At 38.5% G+C, this 24,609-nt stretch overlaps 1 protein-coding gene across 3 annotated transcripts; it reads right to left on the bottom strand.

Moving 5' to 3' along the window:
• Positions 1 to 1,135: 1,135 nt before the first annotated feature.
• On the bottom strand, positions 1,136 to 22,620 carry chrnb5b (cholinergic receptor, nicotinic, beta 5b). 3 transcript variants are annotated; one of them, XM_067381013.1, is made up of 7 exons: positions 22,306 to 22,620; positions 22,067 to 22,214; positions 10,561 to 10,706; positions 10,433 to 10,477; positions 10,244 to 10,353; positions 6,656 to 7,619; positions 1,136 to 2,047 (listed from the first exon to the last, which is right to left on the bottom strand). In XM_067381013.1, the coding sequence occupies exons 2-7, from the start codon at positions 22,116 to 22,118 to the stop codon at positions 1,901 to 1,903; spliced, it is 1,464 nt and encodes a 487-aa protein (XP_067237114.1). In that variant the 5' UTR covers positions 22,119 to 22,214; positions 22,306 to 22,620; the 3' UTR covers positions 1,136 to 1,900. The 3 variants fall into 3 exon arrangements, with proteins under 3 accessions (XP_067237114.1, XP_067237105.1, XP_067237122.1); XM_067381004.1 differs by having other exon boundaries at positions 22,297 to 22,334; XM_067381021.1 differs by lacking the exon at positions 22,306 to 22,620 and having other exon boundaries at positions 22,067 to 22,281.
• Between the last annotated feature and the right edge of the window lie 1,989 nt (positions 22,621 to 24,609).

Here is a 24,609-nt window from a genome sequence, read left to right as displayed (position 1 = left end):
CTGAGAGTCCTGAGAAATTAATACAGCAAAAATACAGTCCTAAACCCCAGCAAGGATTGGTGATTAAAGTAATGAGGTGAAAAGGCCCCCTTCTGCATTGCAGATGAATGCTTAGTTTTTATTTACCAGTGTAGTGTTAAAAGCAGTCATGTGGAAGCATAGAAAAAAAAAAATATTTCAACAGATTCTCTTTTCTAATGTTGTTTTATGGATTTATGTCTTTTGTAATGATTATGCTAAATGCACTGAATATTTCATTTTAAACTATTAATAAAAAGTTCACAGTGCATTAACTAATGTTAAAGGGATAGTTCACCCAAAAATGAAAATTATCCCATGATTTACTCACCCTCAAGCCATCCTAGGTGTATATGACTATCTTCTTTCTGACAAACATATTTGGAGTCATATTAAAAAATATCCTTGCTCTTCCAAGCTTTATATTGGTAGTGAATGGCGCTCCTAATTTTGAAGTCCAAAAAAGTGCACCCATCTATCATAAAAGTAATCCATACGACTATTGCAAGTCTATTTACTTTTATGATGGATGGATGGATGCACTTTTTTGGACTTCAAAATCAGTTGCACCATTCACATACCATTATAAAGCTTAGAAGAGCCAGGATATTTTTTAATGTAACTCCGATTGTGTTCATCTGAAAAAAAGACAGTCATATACACATAGGATGGCTTGAGGGTGAACAAATCATGGGATAATTTTCATTTTTGGGTGAACTATCCCTTTAACAGACACAGTTTGATACAAATATATTAGTATATAACATTTACAAATATATTAGTAAATGCTGAAATTAACTAAGATTAATTAATGCTGTAGAAGTACTGTTCATTGTTAGTTCATGTTAACTAATGTAGTTAACTTATATTAAATGAAACCTTATTGTAAAGTGTTATAACATTATATGAAGACATTATATGAACATGTTATAACATTATATGAATCTTTGCCCTTATGACTTATGAAATTATTTAAATACACACATACACATTAGCAGTAAAATGTATGTAAATGAAAACGCAGACATGGCACAATTTTGTATGGTTTTAATTTACTTTTCTTAATCCATCACATAATCATAAAATAACATTATGATAATAATATGTTAAGCACTCATGAGTCATTCCGACGACAGCATGTCCAAAAATCTGTCTGTAAATATGTCAGTCAAAATGCTGTTGCAAGATGCTGTTTATGTAACTTTTAAACCAATCTAACAGTATAATGGGGGAAGGGGGGATGTGAACGTGTGTTAAAGAAAGGTACATGCACGTGTGTAGTACACTATGTTAAGGTGTATAATCTATGTTCCGGTTTCAGGTCTATAATTAGTTCCCCTGATGTGTGTTCTCTATGTAGACTGCATTGTCTAACTGTAATTATTTGTAATCATCCTGCACATGAACATTTTGGGAATTTCAGAAAATGATAATTTTTTCAGAAAAACACTCAGTTTTGACAAATCAAGTCAAGAGGAGTGTTGGTTTGGAGTCATTTTGGGATTTGGGGAGTTATTTTCTATGAGAGGTTAGAGAATGCTGAGGCCTCCAGGGCTAAATGTTGTGGATGAATGACAGCTCTGAAGGGTTTTTGAGTTCGGGTCAGTGTAAGGGGCATATAAATATTCAGTGTGTGTCCAGTATTGTGCTCTGACTCAACGGCATCTAAGAATTTTGTGTCATTGTGCACTGAATGGTACACAGAGCTTAACGCTTTATGAAAAGTGTCAGGTTTGAAGTTCTTTGTCTGGTTTTTTGCTACAGTATTTATTGATATAAGCAGGTTGTCATGTCAAGTTCATGATAAGACTGGGTTGTGGGGTGTGCACTGAAAATAAACAGATATGTGGGTTGGGTTGAAGCTGGTCTGACTTTATGTGATCTACAAATCATCACTGGTGGGTGTGTTATAGCTCTTGAAGAGCGGCTGCGTGAAGAGGCCGAGGGTTCCTGTAACGCACACTAAAACAAAGATCCACAGAAACAGACGGTCAATCACCATAGCAACGTATTTCCAATCCTCGACAATCTGTGAGAAAGACAGAATATGCACGGATTAATTAGAATTTTTTTGTGAAATACATAATTAACTAAATAAACTAAACTAAAGATCATTTCTTTAGTCGCAATTTAGATCAGAGTTCAATTCTCACTATTAACTAACTATTAATTACGACTTTTGCCTCAAACTCTTAATTACTGCTTATTAATATTTAGTAGGTAGTTGTTAAGTTTAGGTATGGGGTAGGATTAAGGGATGTAGAATATGGTCATGCAGAATAAGGCATTAATATGTGCTTTATAAGTAAGGAATAAATGACGACAGGCTGTCCTTAAGATACAAGAAGATGTCTTGTGGTGTGGTAACCGTAGCGGAATAATTGACTCCGGGCCATTAAATTCATAGAAAATAATGCACACCCGAGGTAGTAATGCAGCCACGAAGAGGAGTTTCCACCGTTACACCTCATGAGGTGTGCATTATTTTCTAAGAATTTAACGGCCCGGAGTCAATTATTCCGCTACGGTTACCACACCTCAAGACATCTTCTTGTATCTTAAGTTGCTAAACTATTTTACTATTTTATGTGTCCATACAATACAGTAGGCTATGTGTCGTGTGTACGTTTTAAAGAGAGAGAGAGAGAGAGAGAGAGAGAGAGAGCACGAGTGAGAGAGTATGCGCTTTAAGAACACAATAAAACGTATTTTGTGGCAAAAACCATGACAATTATTCGTCCTTTTCATCCTATTGTTTACTAGATTTGCTTGGTCGGTGTCATTGTGGGTTTTGGTTCTTTTGCGGTTGTAGGCTGTAAGGACCTATTGAGATAACTGAAATCATTTGGCAAAGTGATATGGAGCTGTAATGCGGTCAAGACCTGCTAGAACTACTTTAGCCGTGCGTTTCCCTGAAAATAACTGCACACCTTAGAACGTTTGTCAACCAATCAGATTCGAGCATTAAACAGCCCTGTAGTATAAGTACTAATAAACAGCCAATATCCTAGTAATATGCATGCTAATGAGCAACTAGTTAATTGTGAGAATTGGACCCTAAACTAAAGTGTTACCATTTCTTTAGTCTTGTGTGTAAGATAATTATTTAGCATATATATGAGGTATGCACAAAGAATTCAATTTGCAGTGACAGAAGTTTGTGTAACCCTCTCACATTCTTTTGGTGCATTTTCAATCTAGTTAATTACAAGGAGCTACTGCAACATAATTCTTTATTATTATACTTAATTTCATTGGGTGCAATCAATTTAAAATTTGGAAGGATACTTATGGCTCGTTTCCACTGAGAGGTACAGTTCAGTACAGTACAGTACGGTATACATTTTTTGCCATTGTCAGAAGTTGTAAATAGTAACCTAATTCCGAACAGTACCATACCACCAGGGATGGACTGGGACTAAGAAACGGCCCTGGGCCCGGCCCAAAGCAATCGGCGTGCGGAAACTCAACAACAACAACAACAATAACGCCTGGCATGAGTGTCACAAGACTTTAATTGTGGCTCATGATACTATACCATCCAAATTATAGCAATAGCACTGATGTTGACTAGATGTTGTGTTAAAAGCATATTATTCTAGATTAACTCGAATACTCATATAGAAAATTTTGCAACATTTAGCGGCTACAGTATCTAAATTCCACAATTTTTTTCCTCTCGCCTTCTCAGCCCCACCCTTTTCTTTCCGTTTTTTTACCCGCAGCCGCGTTATGCATATTGTTTGTTTGTTTCTATGCTTCTTCTATCTAACGTCTTTGCTGTTGGTTTCTTCCTACTCTTCCACTTCTTCTTCTCCTTACTTGTCGGCCATGGCCAGTGCAGCTGGCATCCAACTTAAAGGTGCATTGCTGCCACCTACAGTACTGGAGTGTGAAACAGATTAGTGGGGGAAAAAAACAGATGATGACTGCGTGCGTGGCGGGTGGTGGGCCATTCTGGAGTATCCTGGAGTACCGGCCATTCTGTGATCTCCAGATCACACAGATGGCCAGTCCGCCCTTGCATACCACTATTTTGGGACCCTTCGGCCGAGGTACCTAGCACAATAGTACCTATAGTACCGGTACCAATCGCTACTTTCCGGCATACACCGCACCTGTCAAGTAAGGGTACTGTTGGCATTGGAAACGCAAGCTGGATCAGAGTTTACCGTCCCAAATCGTACTGTACTATACTGAACTGAACTGAACTGTACCGCTCAGTCGAAACGAGCAATTCATTAGCAGGTTATAACTGGATGTACTGAAATCCTGACCTACGCAAACTTTTTTTATTTAATAAACTAACTACCAGATGTGGTTGTTTTGAAATTGTATATATCTATTGTTGTCAAAAGTACTGACCGCAATCCCAAGTCGGCACTGAAATTTAAAAAATGTGATGCTTTGAGCGCTGTTGAGTGGATTCTTAAACACCTCTGATTGGCCACTGTGTTCATGCGTTCATCGGATATGTCTGTGATTGGCTACAATGATCAATGCACAGGAGCGTTTGAAATCACATGGAAGTGTTTGAATTTGAAAACATTTTGAAAGCGGGAGTGGGAGCTTTTGAAAGCAGGCATCTCTCAGTGGACAGTCCGCTGATAGACGCCTCTTTTCAAATGCTCCCCTGTGTATCTGTGTAAATGCTCAGTGAAGAGCATTATTAATGACTATTTACAGCATGTTTTTGAAGCGTTGATCATTTTAGCCAATCACAGACATATCCGATGAGTGCATGAACAATGGCCAATCAGAGGTGTTTAAGAATCTGATCAACAGCGCTCATAGCGTCATATTTTTAAAATTTCAGTACTGACATGGTATCGCGGTCGGTACTTTTGATATATGTGTATATATATATATATATATATATATATATATATATATATATATATATATATATATATATATATATATATATATATATATACATACAAACCCGATTACAAAAAAGTTGGGACATTGTACAAATTGTGAATAAAAAAGGAATGCAATAATTTACAAATCTCATAAACTTATATTTTATTCACAATAGAATATAGATAACATATCAAATGTTGAAAGTGGGACATTTTGAAATGTCATGCCAAATATTAGCTCATTTTGGATTTCATGGGAGCTACACATTCCAAAAAAGTTGAGACAGGTAGCAATAAGAGGTTACATATACATTAACTTACATATAAGGAACAGCTGGAGGACCAATTTGCAACTTATTAGGTCAATTGGCAACATGATTGGGTATAAAAAGATCATCTCAGAGTGGTAGTGTCTCTCAGAAGTCAAGATAGGCAGAGGATCACCAATTCCCCCAATGATGTGGCGAAAAATAGTGGAGCAATATCAGAAAGGAGTTTCTCAGAGAACAATTGCAAAGAGTTTGAAGTTATCATCATCTGCAGCGCATAATATCATCCAAAGATTCAGAGAATCTGGAACAATCTCTGTGCGTAAGGGTCAAGGCTGGAAAACCATACTGGATGCCCGTGATCTTCGGGCCCTTAGACGGCACTACATCACATACAGGAATGCTACTGTAATGGAAATCACAACATGAGCTCAGGAATACTTTCAGAAAACATTGTCGGTGAACACAATCCACCGTGCCTTTCGCAGTTGCCAGCTAAAACTCTATAGGACAAAAAAGAAGCCATATCTAAACATGATCCAGAAGCGCAGACGTTTTCTCTGGGCCAAGGCTCATTTAAAATGGACTGTGGCAAAGTGGAAAACTGTTCTGTGGTCAGACGAATCAAAATTTGAAGATCTTTTTGGAAAACTGGGACGCCATGTCATCCGGACTAAAGAGGACAAGGACAACCCAAGTTGTTATCAGCGCTCAGTTCAGAAGCCTGCATCTCTGATGGTATGGGGTTGCATGAGTGCATGTGGCATAAGCAGCTTACACATCTGGAAAGGCACCATCAATGCTGAAAGGTATATCCAAGTTCTAGAGCAACATATGCTCCCATCCAGACGTCGTCTCTTTCAGGGAAGACCTTGCATTTTCCAACATAACAATGCCAGAACACATACTGCATCAATTACAACATCATGGCTGCGTAGAAGAAGGATCCGGGTACTGAAATGGCCAGCCTGCAGTCCAGATCTTTCACCCATAGAAAACATTTGGCGCATCATAAAGAGGAAGATGCGACAAAGAATACCTAAGACAGTTGAGCAACTAGAAGCCTGTATTAGACAAGAATGGGACAACATTCCTATTCCTAAACTTGAACAACTTGTCTCCTCAGTCAGACGTTTGCAGACTGTTATAAAAAGAAGAGGGGATGCCACACAGTGGTAAACATGGCCTTGTGTTCATGTGTTGATGCCATGAAATTTAAAATCAACTAATTTTTCCCTTAAAATTATACATTTTCTCAGTTTAAACATTTGATATGTCATCTATGTTGTATTCTGAATAAAATATTGAAATTTGAAACTTCCACATCATTGCATTCTGTTTTTATTCACAATTTGTACAGTGTCCCAACTTTTTGGGAATCGGGTTTGTATTTATATGTATTAAACAATTATTGGTTGAAATCACAGACAAAAGATGTTCTCAGTTTAATTTGGTCCACTTATCATTTTTATTTTTTCAGTGTATTTGAGTAAAAGCACTCACCCCTTCATCATCATCCTCACTCTTCAACTTGTCAGCAATGTATCGGACCCCCTTCACAGCCTCCTCCACATCCGCAGAGCATTTTACCGCCATTCGCTTACGAAACTCTGTGTTTTCCTGCAACTCGCCAGGTCTCCAACCGATGTGCTTGGCAGAATCTTCATTGACAAAGAAGGTGGAATCAGTCTCATCAGCCTCACATTTTGCTGGGAGATCAGATGAAGAGCACTGCTGGTGCTTCCTGTGAAATTTCTCCCGTTTTTTGGACTCTGCTGGTCGTCGCATGAAGAGGAAAGCAGGCAAACGGGCCAGGAAGTAGTGTTTAACCCACTTTGGCATAGTGTGTGTGCTTGGGGACCGATGGTGCACATTCAGCACACACACACTTGTAACAATTGAAAAAGTCACCAACACCATGGTAAACATCAAGTACTTTCCGATGAGGGGCACAGCGAGTGAGGTCGGAGGTACGATTTTGGAAATCAGTAAGAGAAAGACAGTTAAGGCCAGAAGAACAGAAATACACAAAGTCATCTTCTCCCCACAGTCTGATGGTAGGTAAAAAACTAAGATGGCTAGTGAAGTGATGAGAACACAGGGGATAATTAGGTTAATGGTGTAGAACAGCGGTTTACGTCTGATGATAAAATCGTACGTTATATCCAAATATGTGACGTCATTAGGGTCTTCGTTTTTGCGACCAGGTAGGGAGACAATATCCCACTCACCGCTTGGCTTGAAGTCATCTCTACTGGCAAAGTCTGACAGCAAGATAAGGTCGATTTCTGTGTGGTCATAAGTCCATGAACGGAACTTGAGTGTGCAGTTTTGCTGGTCAAAGGGGAAGTCCCGGACCTCAATTTTACAGGCACTCTTATAAATGGCTGGTGGTAGCCAGGCAACCTCACCGTTATTTGACACGACCGCATTGGAGTAGAAAGACACTTCATATGTCCCATCAGCACTAAAAATGACAAACACAATGTTGTTTTAAATAAAAAAAAAAACAAAGTATCCTATTTTGCTTGTGTGAATGATAAAGTGCATAATAAAGGTGAAACTCAAAGCTGATACTCTTATCCCAAGTGCCAGCTCATCATCATGCAAAAACACTGTCATTTTAATCTCAGTCTCACTTCCAGAGATTAACACAGTAACTGTGCCCTTGAAAAGGTGAAACCCTGCCCAAATCCTGCATCGATGCAGCATTGTAAAAAGATTACAAAATAAGTCTCCGGCTGCAACCTGTATTTTTTATAAGGATTCAACCTTTGCATAAATAAAGCCTCTTCTAAATTATTTAAAGGGATAGTTCAGACAAAAAAATATATATAATTCTGTCATCATTTTGTCTTTCCATACATGTATATTACTTCTTCTGCAGCACATAATACCAATTTTATCATCTCTACACTCGTTACCTATTAAGTTCCGTATTGATTATAAAGTATTGCTACTGACCTATAAGGCCCTAAATGGTTTAGCTCATGTGTATTTAACTGATCTTCTATTGCCCTACAATCCTTCATGCTCTTTAATATCACAAAACTCAGGAATTCTGGTTTTACCTAAGTCCACTAAAGGAGGGAGAGCTCTAAACTCTGGAATAGCCTTCCTGATAATGTTCGGGGCTCAGACTCAATCTCCCAGTTTAAATATAGATTAAAGACGCTTCTCTTTAGCCAAGCATTCGCATAATGCATCTAATTTCAGATCAATTGCACATGACTATCTTTGCTTGATGTTATGAACAGCAGCTACGCTAATTATTCTCCATTTGTTTTTCTGTTTTATCTCAGGACACCCGTCCCTAGGTGACTACAGAGTACATCAGCTTCAATTTGAAGACTTCAGATGACCAACACCTGTGAAGAATCTGCGACATCTCCTGCGAGGACTTCAGATGACGCAAACCCTGGATCAACATGCACATTTCAAATATTGCTATATCCTAATTATTGTTAACATGTATTCATTAATTCCACGAGCTCATTGTTTTTGCCTTAAAGGGTTAGTTCACCCAAAAATTAAAATTCTGTTTATTACCGTTTATTAATTTATTACTTACCCTCATGCCGTTCCACACTTGTAAGACCTTCATTAATCTTCGGAACAAAAAATAAAGATATTCTAGTTGAAATCCAATGGCTCCGTGAAGCCTCTATAAGGAGCAATGACATTTCCTCTCTCAAGATCCATAAAGGTACTATAAACGCATCTAAATCAGTTCATGTGAGTACAGTGGTTCAATATTTATATTATAAAGCGACGAGAATATTTTTGGAGCGCCAAAAAACAAAATAACGACTTATTTAGTGATGGCCGATTTCAAAACACTGCTTCAAGAAGCTTTGGATCAAAAATGAATCAATGTATCGCATCGTGATTCTGATCGTGTGTCAAACTGCAAAACGGCTGAAATCACCTGACTTTGGCGCTCCGAACAGCAGATTTGACACGCTGATTCATTTATGATCCGATGCATCCTGAAGCAGTGTTTTGAAATCGGCCATCACTAAATAAGTCGTTATCACATGAACTGATTTAGATATGTTTTTAGTACCTTTATGGATCTTGAGAGAGGAAGTGTCATTGCTCCCTATATGAAGGCCTCACGGAGCCATCGGATTTCAACTAAATATCTTAATTTGTGTTCTGAAGATGAACAAAGGTCTTACGGGTGTGGAACGGCATGAGGGTGAGTAATAAATGACAGAATTTTCATTTTTGGGTGAACTAACCCATTAAATTAATTTGCTAACAGTGATTGTAAATTAAATTGCCTAAATTATTACATTGTTAGCTAACTGCATGATTACATATATACATTTCTGAAATTACATAGTTTGGACACAGTCAACTCTGATAACAGATTACTCTAAATTGTAATGTTGACATGCACTCCCTGTAAAGCTGCTTTGAAACAATATGTATAGTGAAAAGTTCTATACAAATAAACATTAACTAAATTCAATTGAATTACATTTTTGCCCATACAAATAAAATGAATGAGGTCCAGTGTGGTTTTGGGCTTTTCACACTTGAAATAGTTAACCCTGGGTCTATAAAGCTAAGAATGAAACGGTCTCTTCTTCATGGTAACTTCTGTAACATCTGACATTTTTCCCCTCAACTGAAACTAATGTTTACAAAACATGCGGTGTTCCCTGACTGTCCAAAGCACGTGAATATGAGGCATCTAGTTGTAATATTCTAATACAGCATAATTTCAAACTACAAGTTAAAGCAGTGCTAACCCTGTTCCGGAGCAGTAAAAAGCAGTGCTAAGCCCACTTCTTAATTACAAGTGTGAAATGCTCCTTTACCCGGGGTTAAAAGCGGTGCTTAGAACGATGTGTGAAAAGTGTGAAAAGCCCTTTTGTGTATAAGCAAAACTGTTTTCAACATATTCTCTTTTGTTTTCTGCAGAAGGAAGAAACCCATGCAAGTTTGGAATGACATGAGTGTAAAGTAAATGATGACAGAATTTTCATTTTTGGGTGAACTATCCCTTTTAAGTGTTCACAGGTTAAAATAAAATCAGAACAAAATACCTTGCTGTACTTAAAGTACTAGAAAGTTTCTCACTTGTTGTACAGGACAATGTCAGGCAGCCATATATGCTGGGAAGGAAGGCGAACTTTCCTGATCCCTTCATACTCCTCTGGATCCCACATCAAACGGTAATCATTCCATACCTGCAAAAGACACACGCCTTAGAAAGACTTTTATTTGGAAAAACTTACAACACAAACACAAAAGTTCCACTGCTCATACCTGAGTAAGCCAACAGTTGGTGGTCATGATCTGCTCTCTTTCATTCTGTAATACAAACATCAATATATAACACTGATATAATAAAATAAGCAATGTGTGGCAGCTTTTCACGTTTCAACTATACCCACCACACTGATGAGTTGGGCAAGAGACACTTGGATTGCAATGGTGACCTGCTGGCTCTTGTTGACCGCTGGCCGGATCAGCTTGTTGTATCGGTCAGGGGAGAGTAAATAGTTTATCAACCGCTCCTCCACCTCTGAACAACATACAGCTGAAAAAAACAGACATGAAAAAAAAGCAGTTAACAGTTTTTTGTTTTTTTTAAAGAGGTTTTGAATTGAATCTCAATCTAAAAGATCTAAAATTTCTATAAAAAAAATAAATTAAAAAAAAACTCAATTACTGTCTCCAAACAGCCTTTACATAGAGAAAAAATTTGTTACACTTTATTTTGATGGTCCACTTTAGACATTCCGTTGACTAAAAGTAACCTACATGTCAACCAACTCTCATTGGAGTATTAATTGAGTGTTAGTAGACTGTTAGGAGTAGGGCTGGTAGAATAAGGGGTTAGGGTTAGTAGAATAAGTTTACGTCTGCTTAAAAAGTTTATTAGAGTCAGTAGAATGTCTGTTAGGGGACCATCACAATAATGTGTTAGCAGAAACAGCAGACTAATACTCTAATGAGATTTATTTGACATGGAGGTGCAACGTTACTTATAGTCAACAAAATGTCTAAAAGGGGATCATCAAAATAAAGTGTTACCGAAAAAAATTACCATCAAATGTTTAACAGTTCTTTTATAGTGTTCTCAAGTTTTATACTGTATACTCCAGAAAAAAATGATTAAATAAAAGAATACTCCAAATAACAGCTAAACAATTGATCATAACTATATTGTAAGGAAATAATATGAAAAATAGTTTTATGGCCAATAAAAACTTATGACTGTTAGATTTTCAAAATTTACCCATTATTAGCAAATGTACTTAATTTTAAAAACACAAGGTTACATTTTATTTAAAGTGTTGTTGTTATAGTGCAATTATACATTAGTATACTTATAATTATAATTATATATTATACAAGTACTGAGTAATATTAATTAACATGTACTTACTATTAGGGTTATATTAGGTTTGGATTAGAGCTAGTTGCATGTAATTATGCATAACTGTTATTAAAGTAAGTGCATGTAACATGTAACAAAGACACTGTAAAATAAAATGTTACCGAACACTATATGCACATCAAAATAGGGAGGCCAAAAAGTTTCAGAAAGAAGCAAAAGAAAATCCCAAAACTCCACTGGTGTTTCTGTACCACTGTCTCTAAGGGACAGCAAGTCAGGACAAATGACATCACTCTGTGGACAAGCAGTGTACTGTGGGGACAACGAGTACAGAGACTACAAGATTAAAGTTGACAGAAGAAGCACTGGGGCAGCAGTCAGCATTCAACACACAATCACCCAGCCTATGCTCAGTGAGACATACTCCATCTGACTAACAGCTCAACAAGTACGCTGAAACATACGAGATATTAAATGAAAATCACGATAAGCGATTTTGGGATCCATGTGCAAACAAAGCAGTACAAAATCTGAAACTATCCAAGAATATCTTTTTTTTAGTCAACCATCTTTTGAGAACACTTTTTTCTTATTTGAAACGGCAAAGGCGCCAGACTGCGTATGTACAGATAAATTAACTTTTTAACTACTAAAGACACTTTTTTTTAAAATGTCCATTCAATGCTTTATAATAATGTATTTATTATCTTATGATATAATCAATTATTCAACTGACAGCTCTATTAAAAACATATCTACAAAAACAAAATCTTTTTTTAAACTCTCTAAGCGCATGTTAATGCTATACCTGTGGTAAATGTCCAATTCCATTACCAACTCAAAAGAATTAACACATACATTATTATGAATCCGGACAGTTACATAATGAGCCCCATTAATTTGTAAATAAGATGCACCGAAGCAACAGTCCTCATGATTCAGGGACAGCATGCAGAGGGTCATAGAAGCCCTATGCCACATCTCTCATTAAAACCCTAAGGGGACGATCATTCTTTAATGCCAAACATGAGTCAGCAGTTCAGCCCATCACTGCCCCATCAGCACACATTCTCTTTATCACAAGCTCTCATATTTCAGCATATGAAAGCAGAGTCTGACAGTAATTATCATAGTGATTGGTTAGTGAGCAAAATGGTAGACCATAAATGAACACTACAAACAAAGCAGTAACCATGTTAGCTTTGGTTTTCAGTTGCATCATGTTACATATTATGGGCAAGGCAACATAATGGAACAGCTTCTAGTCACAGCTTAGTCAATAGTAAATATCAGATTGCTAGAATACATTGTAATATTCAAGAAAAAAAACAAAGTGACATCAAGTAAAAGACTTTGTTTTGTGTTGCTTTGTTTAACACTAACAGTGTGTATTCAAATCTACAATTCCAGTATAAACAACTTTGCACTGTAATATCCCAAAACTCTGTAGGAGAAAAAACAGTAACACTTAACGATTGTAAGGCCGATTATGAATGTAAATTGATACTTACGACTGATCATGCCCAAACGCGCAGAGTCAGAGCCAGTTGTGTTCAGTCGGTGTTTGTTTAAATTCCATGTGTAAGTATTTAAAGGTGCAGTCTGCCACTCCAGTCCAGATGTAATATAAGTCTAAGGTCTAAGAGACGTTTCAGCTCAAAATACCCCTTAGATTTTTTATCATACCATGTTTTAACTGCCTATTTTGGGGTGGGATTAAAAATGCTCTGATTTGCCGGTGTATACACTCTAAAAAATGTTTGGTTAAAAACAACCCAAGTTGGGTTGAAAATGGACAAACCCAGCAATTGGGTTGTTTTGACCCAGTGGTTGGGTTAAATGTTTGCCCAACCTGCTGGATAGTTTTATTTAACCCAACTACTGATTAAAAATGACTATATGGCTGGCTGAAATGAATCCAAAATAGGTGAGAAATTAAAAATCACATAATTACTAGAGGCAACAATAATAATCAAAAGGTGTACATTTATTAATAAGCAATTTAATAAATGTTTATTGTTTATTATTCATTATCCTATTAATGAATGCTCATTTATTAAACATATTAATAAATGTTAATTTCCAGCATATTTTGGGTTCATTGGGTTCAATTTTTATACAACAGTTGAGTTAAATAAAACTACCCAGCACGTTGGGCAAACATTTAACCCAACCACGCCTGCCTCGACCTACTGCCTGTACCCTGACTACGATTCCACCTGTTCCTTGCTGTACCTGTTTGCTGTAATCTGACCCCTGCCTGTACGACCACGCTCACATTCTTAATAAAGCTTGCAAATGGATCTCTGGCTCAGCCCCGCTTCGTTACAGAAGACTTCGCCGCAACAACGATCCAGCAGCTTTCCTGGTGAACCCTGGTCTGGTAGGAACATTGCACTATTATTATTAGGGCTCCAGCAGGGCTCACGGTCGCTGGAGACTTACATTGAGGAGTACTTGGACATTGCATATTGTTCAGACCTGCCGGACTGTGTGCTCATAGACTTTTTCTGTGAAGGTGTTAATCAGCCCCTTAAGTCACAGTTGATTCGTGAGGGACCCCGTTCTTCACTTAGTCATTTTCTGGAGTATGCATTATTGATTGTGGGCTCTCCATTTACTGTGGGTGTCGCGGAAAAATGTGACGCCTCGCTTAATCATGTAATGGCCGCCGCACCAAAGGACACTCACAAAATGGCGGCCACCATCACAACAACGCCAAGTCAAAACAGAGTTGATCTTCATGAGCCAAGTCACGTCTCCGCTGATCGCCCAGAGTCACGTCACGTCTCCGCTGATCGCCCAGAGTCACGTCACGTCTCCGCTGATCGCCCAGAGTCACGTCACGTCTCCGCTGATCGCCCAGAGTCACGTCACATCTCCGCTGATCGCCCAGAGTCACGTCACGTCTCCGCTGATCGCCCAGAGTCACGTCACATCTCCGCTGATCGCCCAGAGTCACGTCACATCTCCGCTGATCGCCCAGAGTCACGTCACGTCTCCGCTGATCGCCCAGAGTCACGTCACGTCTCCGCTGATCGCCCAGAGCAACGCCACGTCTCCGCTGATCGCCCAGAGCCCGTTCCAGCCAGTGAGTCCACTCCAGTCCAGCATGCTTTCCCTGTCAGTCCTGTGATGGCCAAGAGGGCTGTCTTCACTTTTTATGTCTTGGCTGTCATGCGTGCGTGGTGGATGTACTCGAGCTCTATGGACTTGGGAGCAGTCTGCCAGCCCGAGCCCACTGTGGTCCCAGAGCAGCCCGCTGTTGTCCCAGAGCAGCCCGCTGTTGTCCCAGAGCAGTCCGCTGTTGTCCCAGAACGGCCTGCTGCCGTCTCAGAGCAGCCGTTTGCCCAGCTGGCTGCTTCGCTCTCAAGGCCGCCGGTCGCTACGCACTCAAGTTCGCCGGTTGCAACGCTCTCAAGTTCGCCGGTTGCAACGCTCTCAAGTTCGCCGGTTGCAACGCTCTCAAGTTCGCCGGTTGCAACGCTCTCAAGTTCGCCGGTTGCAACGCTCTCAAGTTCGCCGGTTGCAACGCACTCAAGTTCGCCGGTTGCAACGCACTCAAGATCGCTGGTTGCAACGCACTCAAGTTCGCCGGTTGCAACGCACTCAAGTTCGCCGGTTGCAACGCACCTCAGCTCTCTGGATGCGATGGACAAGATGGCTATTTCGCCAGTGCCTACGGGCAAGATGGCCGCCCCTTTGGTGTCAAGGAACATAGGGGTTGTTCCAGCCATCGAGTCCGCTCCAGAACCTGTGCTACTTGCCCTGCCAGCGCCCCACGAGCTCCTTGTCCACGAATCGACCATGGCCACCGTTGATTTCCCCAAGAACTTTTTGGGGGGGGGCATATACCAGAGGGTGGGGAGCTTGTGGGTGGGGACCCTGCACGGCCGCAACCATCAGCGTGCTCCGAACTGCTAGGGCCGCCCATGGACTATAAACCCCTATGGCCATTAATGGACTTTGACCCGCCGTGGTCATCTTCGGACCCTGACCCGCCATGGCCGCCCGAGGCTCCTGACCCGCCGTGGCTGCCCGTGGCTCCTGCACGTGTAGACTGCAAGCGTTTTCAGGTTAAAATGAAAATAACGACATGGCGCTGGTCTCGTCTCCGTGAATACAGTAAGAAACAATGGTAACTTTAACCACATTTGACAGTACAGGTGCTGGTCATATAATTAGCATATCATCAAAAAGTTGATTTATTTCACTAATTCCATTCAAAAAGTGAAACTTGTATATTATATTCATTCATTAAACACAGACTGATATATTTCAAATGTTTATTTATTTTTTTTTTTCATTTTGATGATTATAACTGACAACTAAGGAAAATCTCAAATTCAGTATGTCAGAAAATTAGAATATTACTTAAGACCAATACAAAGAAAGGATTTTTAGAAATATTGGCCAACTGAAAAGTATGATCATGAAAAGTATGAGCATGTACAGCACTCAATACTTAGTTGGGGCTCCTTTTGCCTGAATTACTGCAGCAATGCGGCGTGGCATGGAGTCGATCAGTCTGTGGCACTGCTCAGGTGTTATGAGAGCCCAGGTTGCTCTGATAGTGGCCTTTCAGCTCTTCTGCATTGTTGGGTCTGGCATATCGCATCTTCCTCTTCACAATACCTGCAGAACATCTGATGATTCTGCTGTGCAGCTCCAGACTTTAATACTGGCTTGTCTAATGCTTAGAACATGGGCTGGCATATGCAAAAGTTGGAGGCGTACATATTAATGATCCCGACTGTTGCGTCACAGTCAGTGTTATGTTCAGATTCGCCTGTTTTTCAGTGGTCTTTTGCACGAACGAGATTTACATATGAAGGAGGAAACAATGGTATTTGAGACTCACTGTATGTCATTTCCATGAACAGAACTCTAATTATTCATCTATGCCAAGGTAAATTAAATTTTCAATTCTAAGGCACCTTTAAATCTGCTACAGTCAAAGGAAACAGTCTTTGTGTGTTGAGCTCAGCCTTAGTATGTTTTAGCTAGTTGTTAAGTGTGTCCCCGACTTTAAACATTCTACTAACTGTAAGTAACTTTACAACATGTCAACTACCAGTCATATATCAGTCATAGCTGACTGCCTGGTTGATATTTGCTAACACTTTATTCTGATGGCCTCCCAACAAACATTCTACTTACTATAAGCAAGGACTATAGAATAACACAAGATGCGTCGCTAGTATTGTTATAAATGGGAGAAAGTGTGCAATATGGTAGAATAAGTCCTGCCTTCTAAATAAGAGCCAAACACCAATTGGTAAAGTCATCGCATCACTGCAGTGGTCGTTAGAAGCTCCGGAGAAGCTCCAGCTTTGGAGAATTTGATGTTTCCCCATTCAAAGAGATAGGAGCTGCACTTGCATGCCCAAGAGGCATATCAAAGATGGCCACCAAGTGGAATGACTTGTCTTAAAGGGACTTTGCTATAAGCAACTTTGCAACTACATGCCAACTTATTCTACAAACCCTAACCCAACCTAACAGTCTACAAATTCTCCAATGGGAGTTAGTTGACACATATTTGCAAATTAATGAGTATAACCAAAAACTCACATTGGGGGGTGCTTTTGATTCACAACAACTCAATCACTGTACTTCCAATAGAGGAACTGCATCCAATGAGATTCCACTATAGTGAAGATTGCACTTATTAATTAACAAATACAGTAATCCAATATAATAAAAAATCATTAATATAACAGTTAGAGATTATAGTGTGGATAATGCTGTCTACAGAGGTGACTAATATCTGTAGAAAACCCTAAGAAAAAAAGTGTTACTAAAACCCTTGACTTGCTCAGACAAGGACCGTGTCCTGCTTCAGGGCTCTTCAAAACACACACACACACACTCCTAAACAACAAGGCAGGACAGGGCCTTGAAAAGAATCACACACTTGCACCACCTCAAGATTATACAACAACACAAGCACTCACAGTTGCATGCACTAAACTTTTCCACACCGGTGCACTTCAACTCTGTGAATAATTCAGCTGCACTAAAATAAAACCTGCCTCATCACACAGACAGCAACAACAGATACACACCAACACAGACAAACACACACAGACCTAGTCTAACTCTCAAAATACTTTAGCATTCACTATTAGCACTAGCACACAGAATACATGCACATATACACTTTCCAATCTAATTTAGTACCGTTAAATACAGTGCTCTATGGTTTGAGAGGGTGGTGCTTAACCAGTGTGTATCAGCAAATGTGTGTTATCAGTATTTGAGAGGCATAAATATCCACCAACTAAATTATTAAAAGCTACTTCATCTGCGCCAAGCTCTACTGCATCAAACAACTTACCCAAATATTTATACACATATTCAATTTCTGTGGCCCCACAGTTACCCCAGTGCTGCAGTTTCAGGCAGTAACTTGGGCAGTGTGTGAGTGTCGACTCCACTTCATGCTACTCTTAACTCTAAAAGAGAGCGTTTTGCTTTTTCTCTCACTCTTGATAAGACACTTTCATTCTGCTGAAGGCTCTTCCCCACATTTCAGTTTGCATTACATTAAGACTGTGTGGAGGTTTCAGTATGTCACACATTTTCTGCAATAACAGAAAATATTTTCACAATTCCTACAGAGATTATGATTTGACCCAATTGTACAAAACCTGGCTCAGGTAACCTGAATTCCATTTATTGGGCAAAGCATGCCGTTTCAAGCCTTTCTAAGGTTTCAATGTACTAATTAAAAGGTTGTTGTTGCAATAAAAGCAACTTTAGATTACTAGTAAGAGGAAAATGTCACCAACACCAAATGTTTTTATATTTTATTTTTTATATAATACATTGTTATTATCACTTTAATTTATCTTGTTAAAGGTGCAGTATGGCATAACCTGATATTGCTGAGTTCAACATGTTCCTGGGTCAACATCTAGGATTAGGTTTAGGGGTAGGAATAGGGTTAAGACTAAATTTTCAGACTAGAATGTTGTTCCAGGATCAACAAAATATGTTGACCCAGGAACGCATCTAACTCAGCAATATCAGGACGTGCTGCACTATGCAATCTCCCAGAATTGTTGTTGAACACTGTTGATATTTGAAATTAACCCAAACAAACCCACCCCTCTCTTCATTGCTCCACCTCCAAAATTCACGCACACTTTGCAGCCAGCTCCGCGCTGATCTCGAGGTTTACTTACACAGCTCTCACTAGCTGGCCTCCATTACACATGCAATGCAAGAGTGGATGTCTATTTACCAAAATAATGCTTCACGAAAAATAAAGTGAAGATGATGAACGAATGACAAGGAAGCATAAAAAATGAACATAGTTCAGCAGCAGCTCCAGACAAACAATAACACTCAAAACTGTCCTGTTACTATAGCTAGCATTACAATAACAGCATTTCTTGGTTCTGTGAAACCGCAAAAAAACAATGTTACTTACATATGGAGCAGAAACGGGCCGTTTTCAGGCCTTCTCGCTTAGGTTTTTCCACCGATGCAAAGCTTTTCTAATATTAACACAGGTCCTAAAGCTCTTGCCTGATAACCCTTCTTTTTCCTCTGACATTTTCTCTTTTGTATTGTCTGTTTCTTTCAACAGTCTTTCTTCAAATTTCCCTCTTTCTCACTCTCACTCCTCCACCATAAAACGACCCTTAATGCTGATTGGCTTCACATTTGTTGTGGTGCTTGGTCTGAGCAACTTTTCAAAAGCGTTTTTGAAAAATTGCTTACTGCACATTTAACTACCATAACTAAATTTTTCCAACCAATGTTTGGCATTGTAAAACTGAAAAGTGAAATGAATGAAATGAAATGAGTTTGTTTCACTCAAATAATAATGAAAGTTCATTCTACCTAACAGAAAAAAAGGTGTGTGAACTCAAAATGTCATTGTAGTAAGCTGAACTTAATAAGACTGAGTTGAGTTGAAGCAGATTTCTAATTCCCATTTTGCTTTGCATCAGACTGTATAAATAAACACTGAAATTAAGTGTTATGTTGTGTATTTTTGCACAAGATTAACAGGGAGACATAAGTTAGCGTTTAACGTTGTGTTCTGTTATGTTAGATTTGTAGGGTTTCCATTGTGGTGAAGAGTAGAGCCTGTGGTTCGGTTGAGGATGGGCTGCAAACTTTTAAGACCATATATAGTGTATGTTGTTTGATTGTACTGACAGTCTCTTTAATCGTTATAATAGCATTTGTTGTTTGCTATCTAACATTTAACCAATATCTGAATATGATGTTTAGGTAAATGAACTGTATGTAATTAACATTATGATGAGTTGGGCGAGGCTGAGAACTGTGGGAGAGAATGGGATGCCGATAACGTGTTTGTTAATGAGAGACACCTGTGCACCACACTAGCCTTGCTCCACTTCCACGGCTCTCGGCCCCGCCCCACTTGTCGCAAAAATTTTAAGTTCTACTAACTTAAAATTAGTTAGTTTACTTAAATGTTTTGAGGTAATATGTTTCCTCAAATGTTTTGAGTATTCTGAACTTGTTAAGCTTTACTACACTGTAAAACTGTAACATTTCATATACACAAGTTTATATACGCTAACTTTCAAAGTATGAGGTCAGTAAGTCTTTTTTTTTTTCCTGAAGGAATTAATACTTTTATTAAGAAAGTTTTTAATGTTACAAATGACTTGTATTTCAAATAAATGCTGTTCGTTTGAACTTTCTGATCATCAAAGTATTCTGAAGTATCATTGTTTCCATAAAATATTAAGCAGCGCAACTGTTTTCAATCGATGATAATAATAAGAATTGTGTCTTGAGCACCAAATCAACATATTAAAATGATTTCTGATTCGGAAGGATCCTGTGACTCTAAAGACTGGAGTAATGGCTGCTGAAAATTCATCACAGTGGCATCACAGAAATAAATTACATTTTAAAATATATTAATTCATAAAATATTTTAAAGTATATACAAAAAATAAAAAAATATATATATGCATGTATGTGTGTTTTCTCATATCATGACCTTGATTACCTGTGTTGACCCACTGCTTAATGAGTGGAAATACTTCAGCAATAAAAATCATTAATGGGAGCACTGATACAGTGATCGATACTGCTAATGGCAATCACAACATATGGAAATTGAGCTTACAAGCGCTTAGTTTACTTTCTGTTAGAATGCAAGGCCTAATAAATAATTAATATAGTTGAGTTAAGACACTGCCTCTACACCACACACACCAATAATAAAAAAAATCTCTTTTTAGTTCAGCCAGTCATAATATATTTCTTCAGTTAACAGTGTGTGCAACTGTGGGGTTTGATCATACATGAAATGTTTAAGCTATAAAGCAAGTTAATTCACTGAACTTAAAAAAAAAAGTTCAAGTGCAAGTGCAAAATGATTCAAAATTAGACTTCAGTAAAAGCTGTCCTTCACAGAAACACGCTCCTCTGAAGTCTAGTTCTGTTCTGTATGTTTGTGTGCGCATTCATGAACGTGTTTAAGATACCCTCTCTGCAACTCTGACTCTCTGCAACTCTGACTCACTGAGCAAAAGATCTAATCAGAGTTATGACAGAGTTAGCATGCCTCAAGAACCAAAACACACTCACATATACACATGCTATTACCGTGCATCCCCTGAAACTGACTGAAAAAGACACTCTAATACTAAACTGTATACATTTGCTTAAGTTTTCCTGCTCTACTACTTGTGGATCATGAGAACAACATATGACCGTGTAACCTATTGGTGGTAATCTATTAATTGTAAATAATCTTACAGCTATTTAATGTTCAGTGTGAGTCTGATTAATGATTTTACATGATTAAAAGTCAAGACTTCATCATTTGCACTCAATGAAACATGATGCACTCACAAAAGACTGTCTGCTGTGTGGGCACTGACGTGATACTTCACAGATGGAAACAGATCTGTGAGTGAACTGAGCTAAGGGGCACAGAGAACGTGCCATTATGTCGACTGACCCAGTTTAACCCCTTTAATAACACTGGTTACAGGTCTAAAGAGACTTGTTGATATAATTTGCAGTATATAATTTGATTTCATGAGAATCTTTTACATGTCTGGTGTAAATTGTTGCATAACTAGAGCCATTTAATTCTTGTTTTCCCTTCTGAAAAATTATGTCTGTGTAAACCCTTTACAAAAGCAAGCTATACTTGCCATAATACAGATGCATATTTAGTACATATAATATTATGTAAGGTCTATTATCATTTTAATATCAAAATTGATCTAGCTCATATTTATCATGCTCATAAAGATTTCATTTCACATTTGTAACCAACGTACATCAAAGTCTTAATTATTGGGCAGTCATTTAAATATTAAAATATTTAAACAATAATTTATTGTTCTCAATTGTCTTATTTAACAATTTGTACCTGACAAATTTTGACCAGAAATGTAAAAAAACACACGCTTTCATTAACTTTATAAAAACTTAAATAAAAAATAAGCTCATTTATGAATCGTAACCATATTAAATGGAGGTTAAGAGCGTAGTAACGCAGTAACACACACCAATGGGGAAAAAAGAGCCGATTGCTTACTTACTCGCCACGGTGAGTGCGACAAACCAAAGTCCTGAAGCCATCAGAGCTGCCATCTCCTGTACGAGCCTCTCCGTCCACACTTACATCAACTGACAGACAAAGATCGCGCCTTTACAGATCCATTTTCCCCGTACACTTCACGACAGTCCCTGCGATTAAGACAAACACATTTGAATACGCTACAATGAGGTATCCGGGCTTGTAATGCGCTCAGATTGTGGAAATACAAACGTGTCTCACGCCTGAAGAGTTGTTCGGTTCTCTTTCAGTGATAATCGCCCACAAACGCGTGCGTAATGATAAAAGATCTACGGGATTTTCTTTTCTGCACGCGAACTGACTCACGCGCTCTTGGCAGACTGTGCGCTTCTCTTGCGCGCGCGGGAGACTTGACATCCGCGAGCTCAATCAAGTCAGGAACTTATGAGAAAACAAGGCTTCTACAACTTAAATACATTCCGGGGCATATTATTAAATAATATTTCAACAGTCAGTTTGTTTTCCCCATATATCCAATGTCAGCGATTTTAATGTCGCTTTAAATATTATAACATTTTAGAGAGAGCAAGTGTTGGTGTGGTAATATAAGTTATGATAATTACAGGCTCAACTGCACATGGTTAAAATGACTGTAAATTGCCACCGTGTCTTGCATGGGCAATTGGCTAGGTGTGCGTCACGAGGGAGGAGAGTTTGCTGGTTGTGTGTTCTGCACAATGGAGCATAAAACTACAGTTTATTAAATAGGCTACACATTTACAAGAGTTGGTTGTTCACTTTGCCACATAATGTGAGACACTGGCATTACAAAAATAAATTCTCTAGCAAGTTTATCCTCCAAACTTTCCAATAGCATCATATGTTTTGCTATATCTGCTGAGTAAACAGGTGAACACCATAAAACCACAACTAATAAAGATCGATTTTAACCAAAAGGCACTTGCATGTGCAGTTTGTCACATGTTGCAGGTCAAAACATTAATTCAATATTTCAATGTTACCCATGATGCTATAATCAACATGTCAAATTAACACCATCTTTTTGTGGCCAATAACAAAGAAACTATAATAATAATAATATATGCCAGTACAGAAACTGACTTTTAGAATTAAACCTAAGAAATCACTGCATAAGTGTGACTAGCCCCATTCTTGCCAATCACTTTCTCTTGTGTCTCTGGTTCATTTTTGTCTTCATCCATAGACGAGAGCTTAGAGTGTCAAGTTATGAGAGCTTATTGCAGTTTACTGCAGTTTCTCATAAAGCAGCTGCTCACTTCAAAGGATAAATATATTGCTAGAAAAGCATTGTTTCCATAATTAACTTTCAATGAACTTAATTAACCATGAAAACCCCAATCATGGACGCAAATTAATCTCTCACACTCTGTCACACATAAAATCTCATGGGGAAAGACAAAATGGTGTAAAGCAGTGGACCCTTGAGGTGAGATATAAAGCAGAGACCCGACGTTATAGTCCTAGCATAGCGTCTTTTCACAAACCCTGTGCGGTGTGTGAGAAATCAAGAAGGCATGAGAGTAAGAATGAGAGAAAGGACAAGAGAGATTTGCTTGTGTGGAGCCAAAAGGAACCGAAAGGAGGTCAGTGTTTCTACAAAGTGTCTATAGATCTTTAAACTCCCAAAGCCGTTCATGCATACACAAACATGTACATACTCCAGGCTCTCTCACTCAACCATGCTCAAATGTTACAGCCATTAGTGTTGGGTAAATGGCTGTTAATTTAATTTAGTGAAAGAGGATCTCACGTAATGTTACCTGATACAAACAGAAATAATTAAATACACAAACAATTCACAATCGATTTCTGCAAAGCCTTTCTTTTGTTTAAGGACATATGTGTGAGATATATTTTGAGCCAGATAGTAAAGTAATGCAGTAACATTTTGTTTAAAGTAGGCATGAAACAGAGGATTTTTCCATCCCTATTGTGACATATCTGAGTGAAATGGCTTCTTGAATAAGAAAAAAAATATTGGGCGCAACTTGATTTTGTATATGGGAATTGATCGGATCGTTGTGGTTTTCTGTTGTTGTGATATCATGTTAGTGGCTGGTTGTAAATGCATATGTGTCTGCGCACATATTCACTGCTATATACATATTGCCCTTTTCTGACTGTCTGCAGCACTGTCTGGTTAGCCATCCCTCTCATGCTCCAATTCCCCCAATGGGAGGTGTTTGGGGACGAAGAAGACTGCAGTATAGAGATTTAAACGCTAACTGACATTAGCTCACTATTCTGATGCCTTATGTTTACACATCAAAAGCACTCATCCATGGAATTTTAACATGTTCCAACAGCATTTACCTACCACATATCCAGGATAAACCACTTTACTCATCAGCATCTGTTGGCTGATGGTTACTCACTTCAGTCATTTGATCTCCAGGTGAAATTATCTCCATTCATCCTCTGCTGGGGCTGAAACACTAGACAAATGCATCAGTCTGAGAAATATAATTATATATATATATATATATATATATATATATATATATATATATATATATATATATA

This window comes from Chanodichthys erythropterus, chromosome 1, assembly GCF_024489055.1.
Source record: "Chanodichthys erythropterus isolate Z2021 chromosome 1, ASM2448905v1, whole genome shotgun sequence".
In the NCBI taxonomy this organism is placed as follows: domain Eukaryota; kingdom Metazoa; phylum Chordata; class Actinopteri; order Cypriniformes; family Xenocyprididae; genus Chanodichthys; species Chanodichthys erythropterus.
This window is presented reverse-complemented; position numbering and strand designations above follow the sequence as displayed.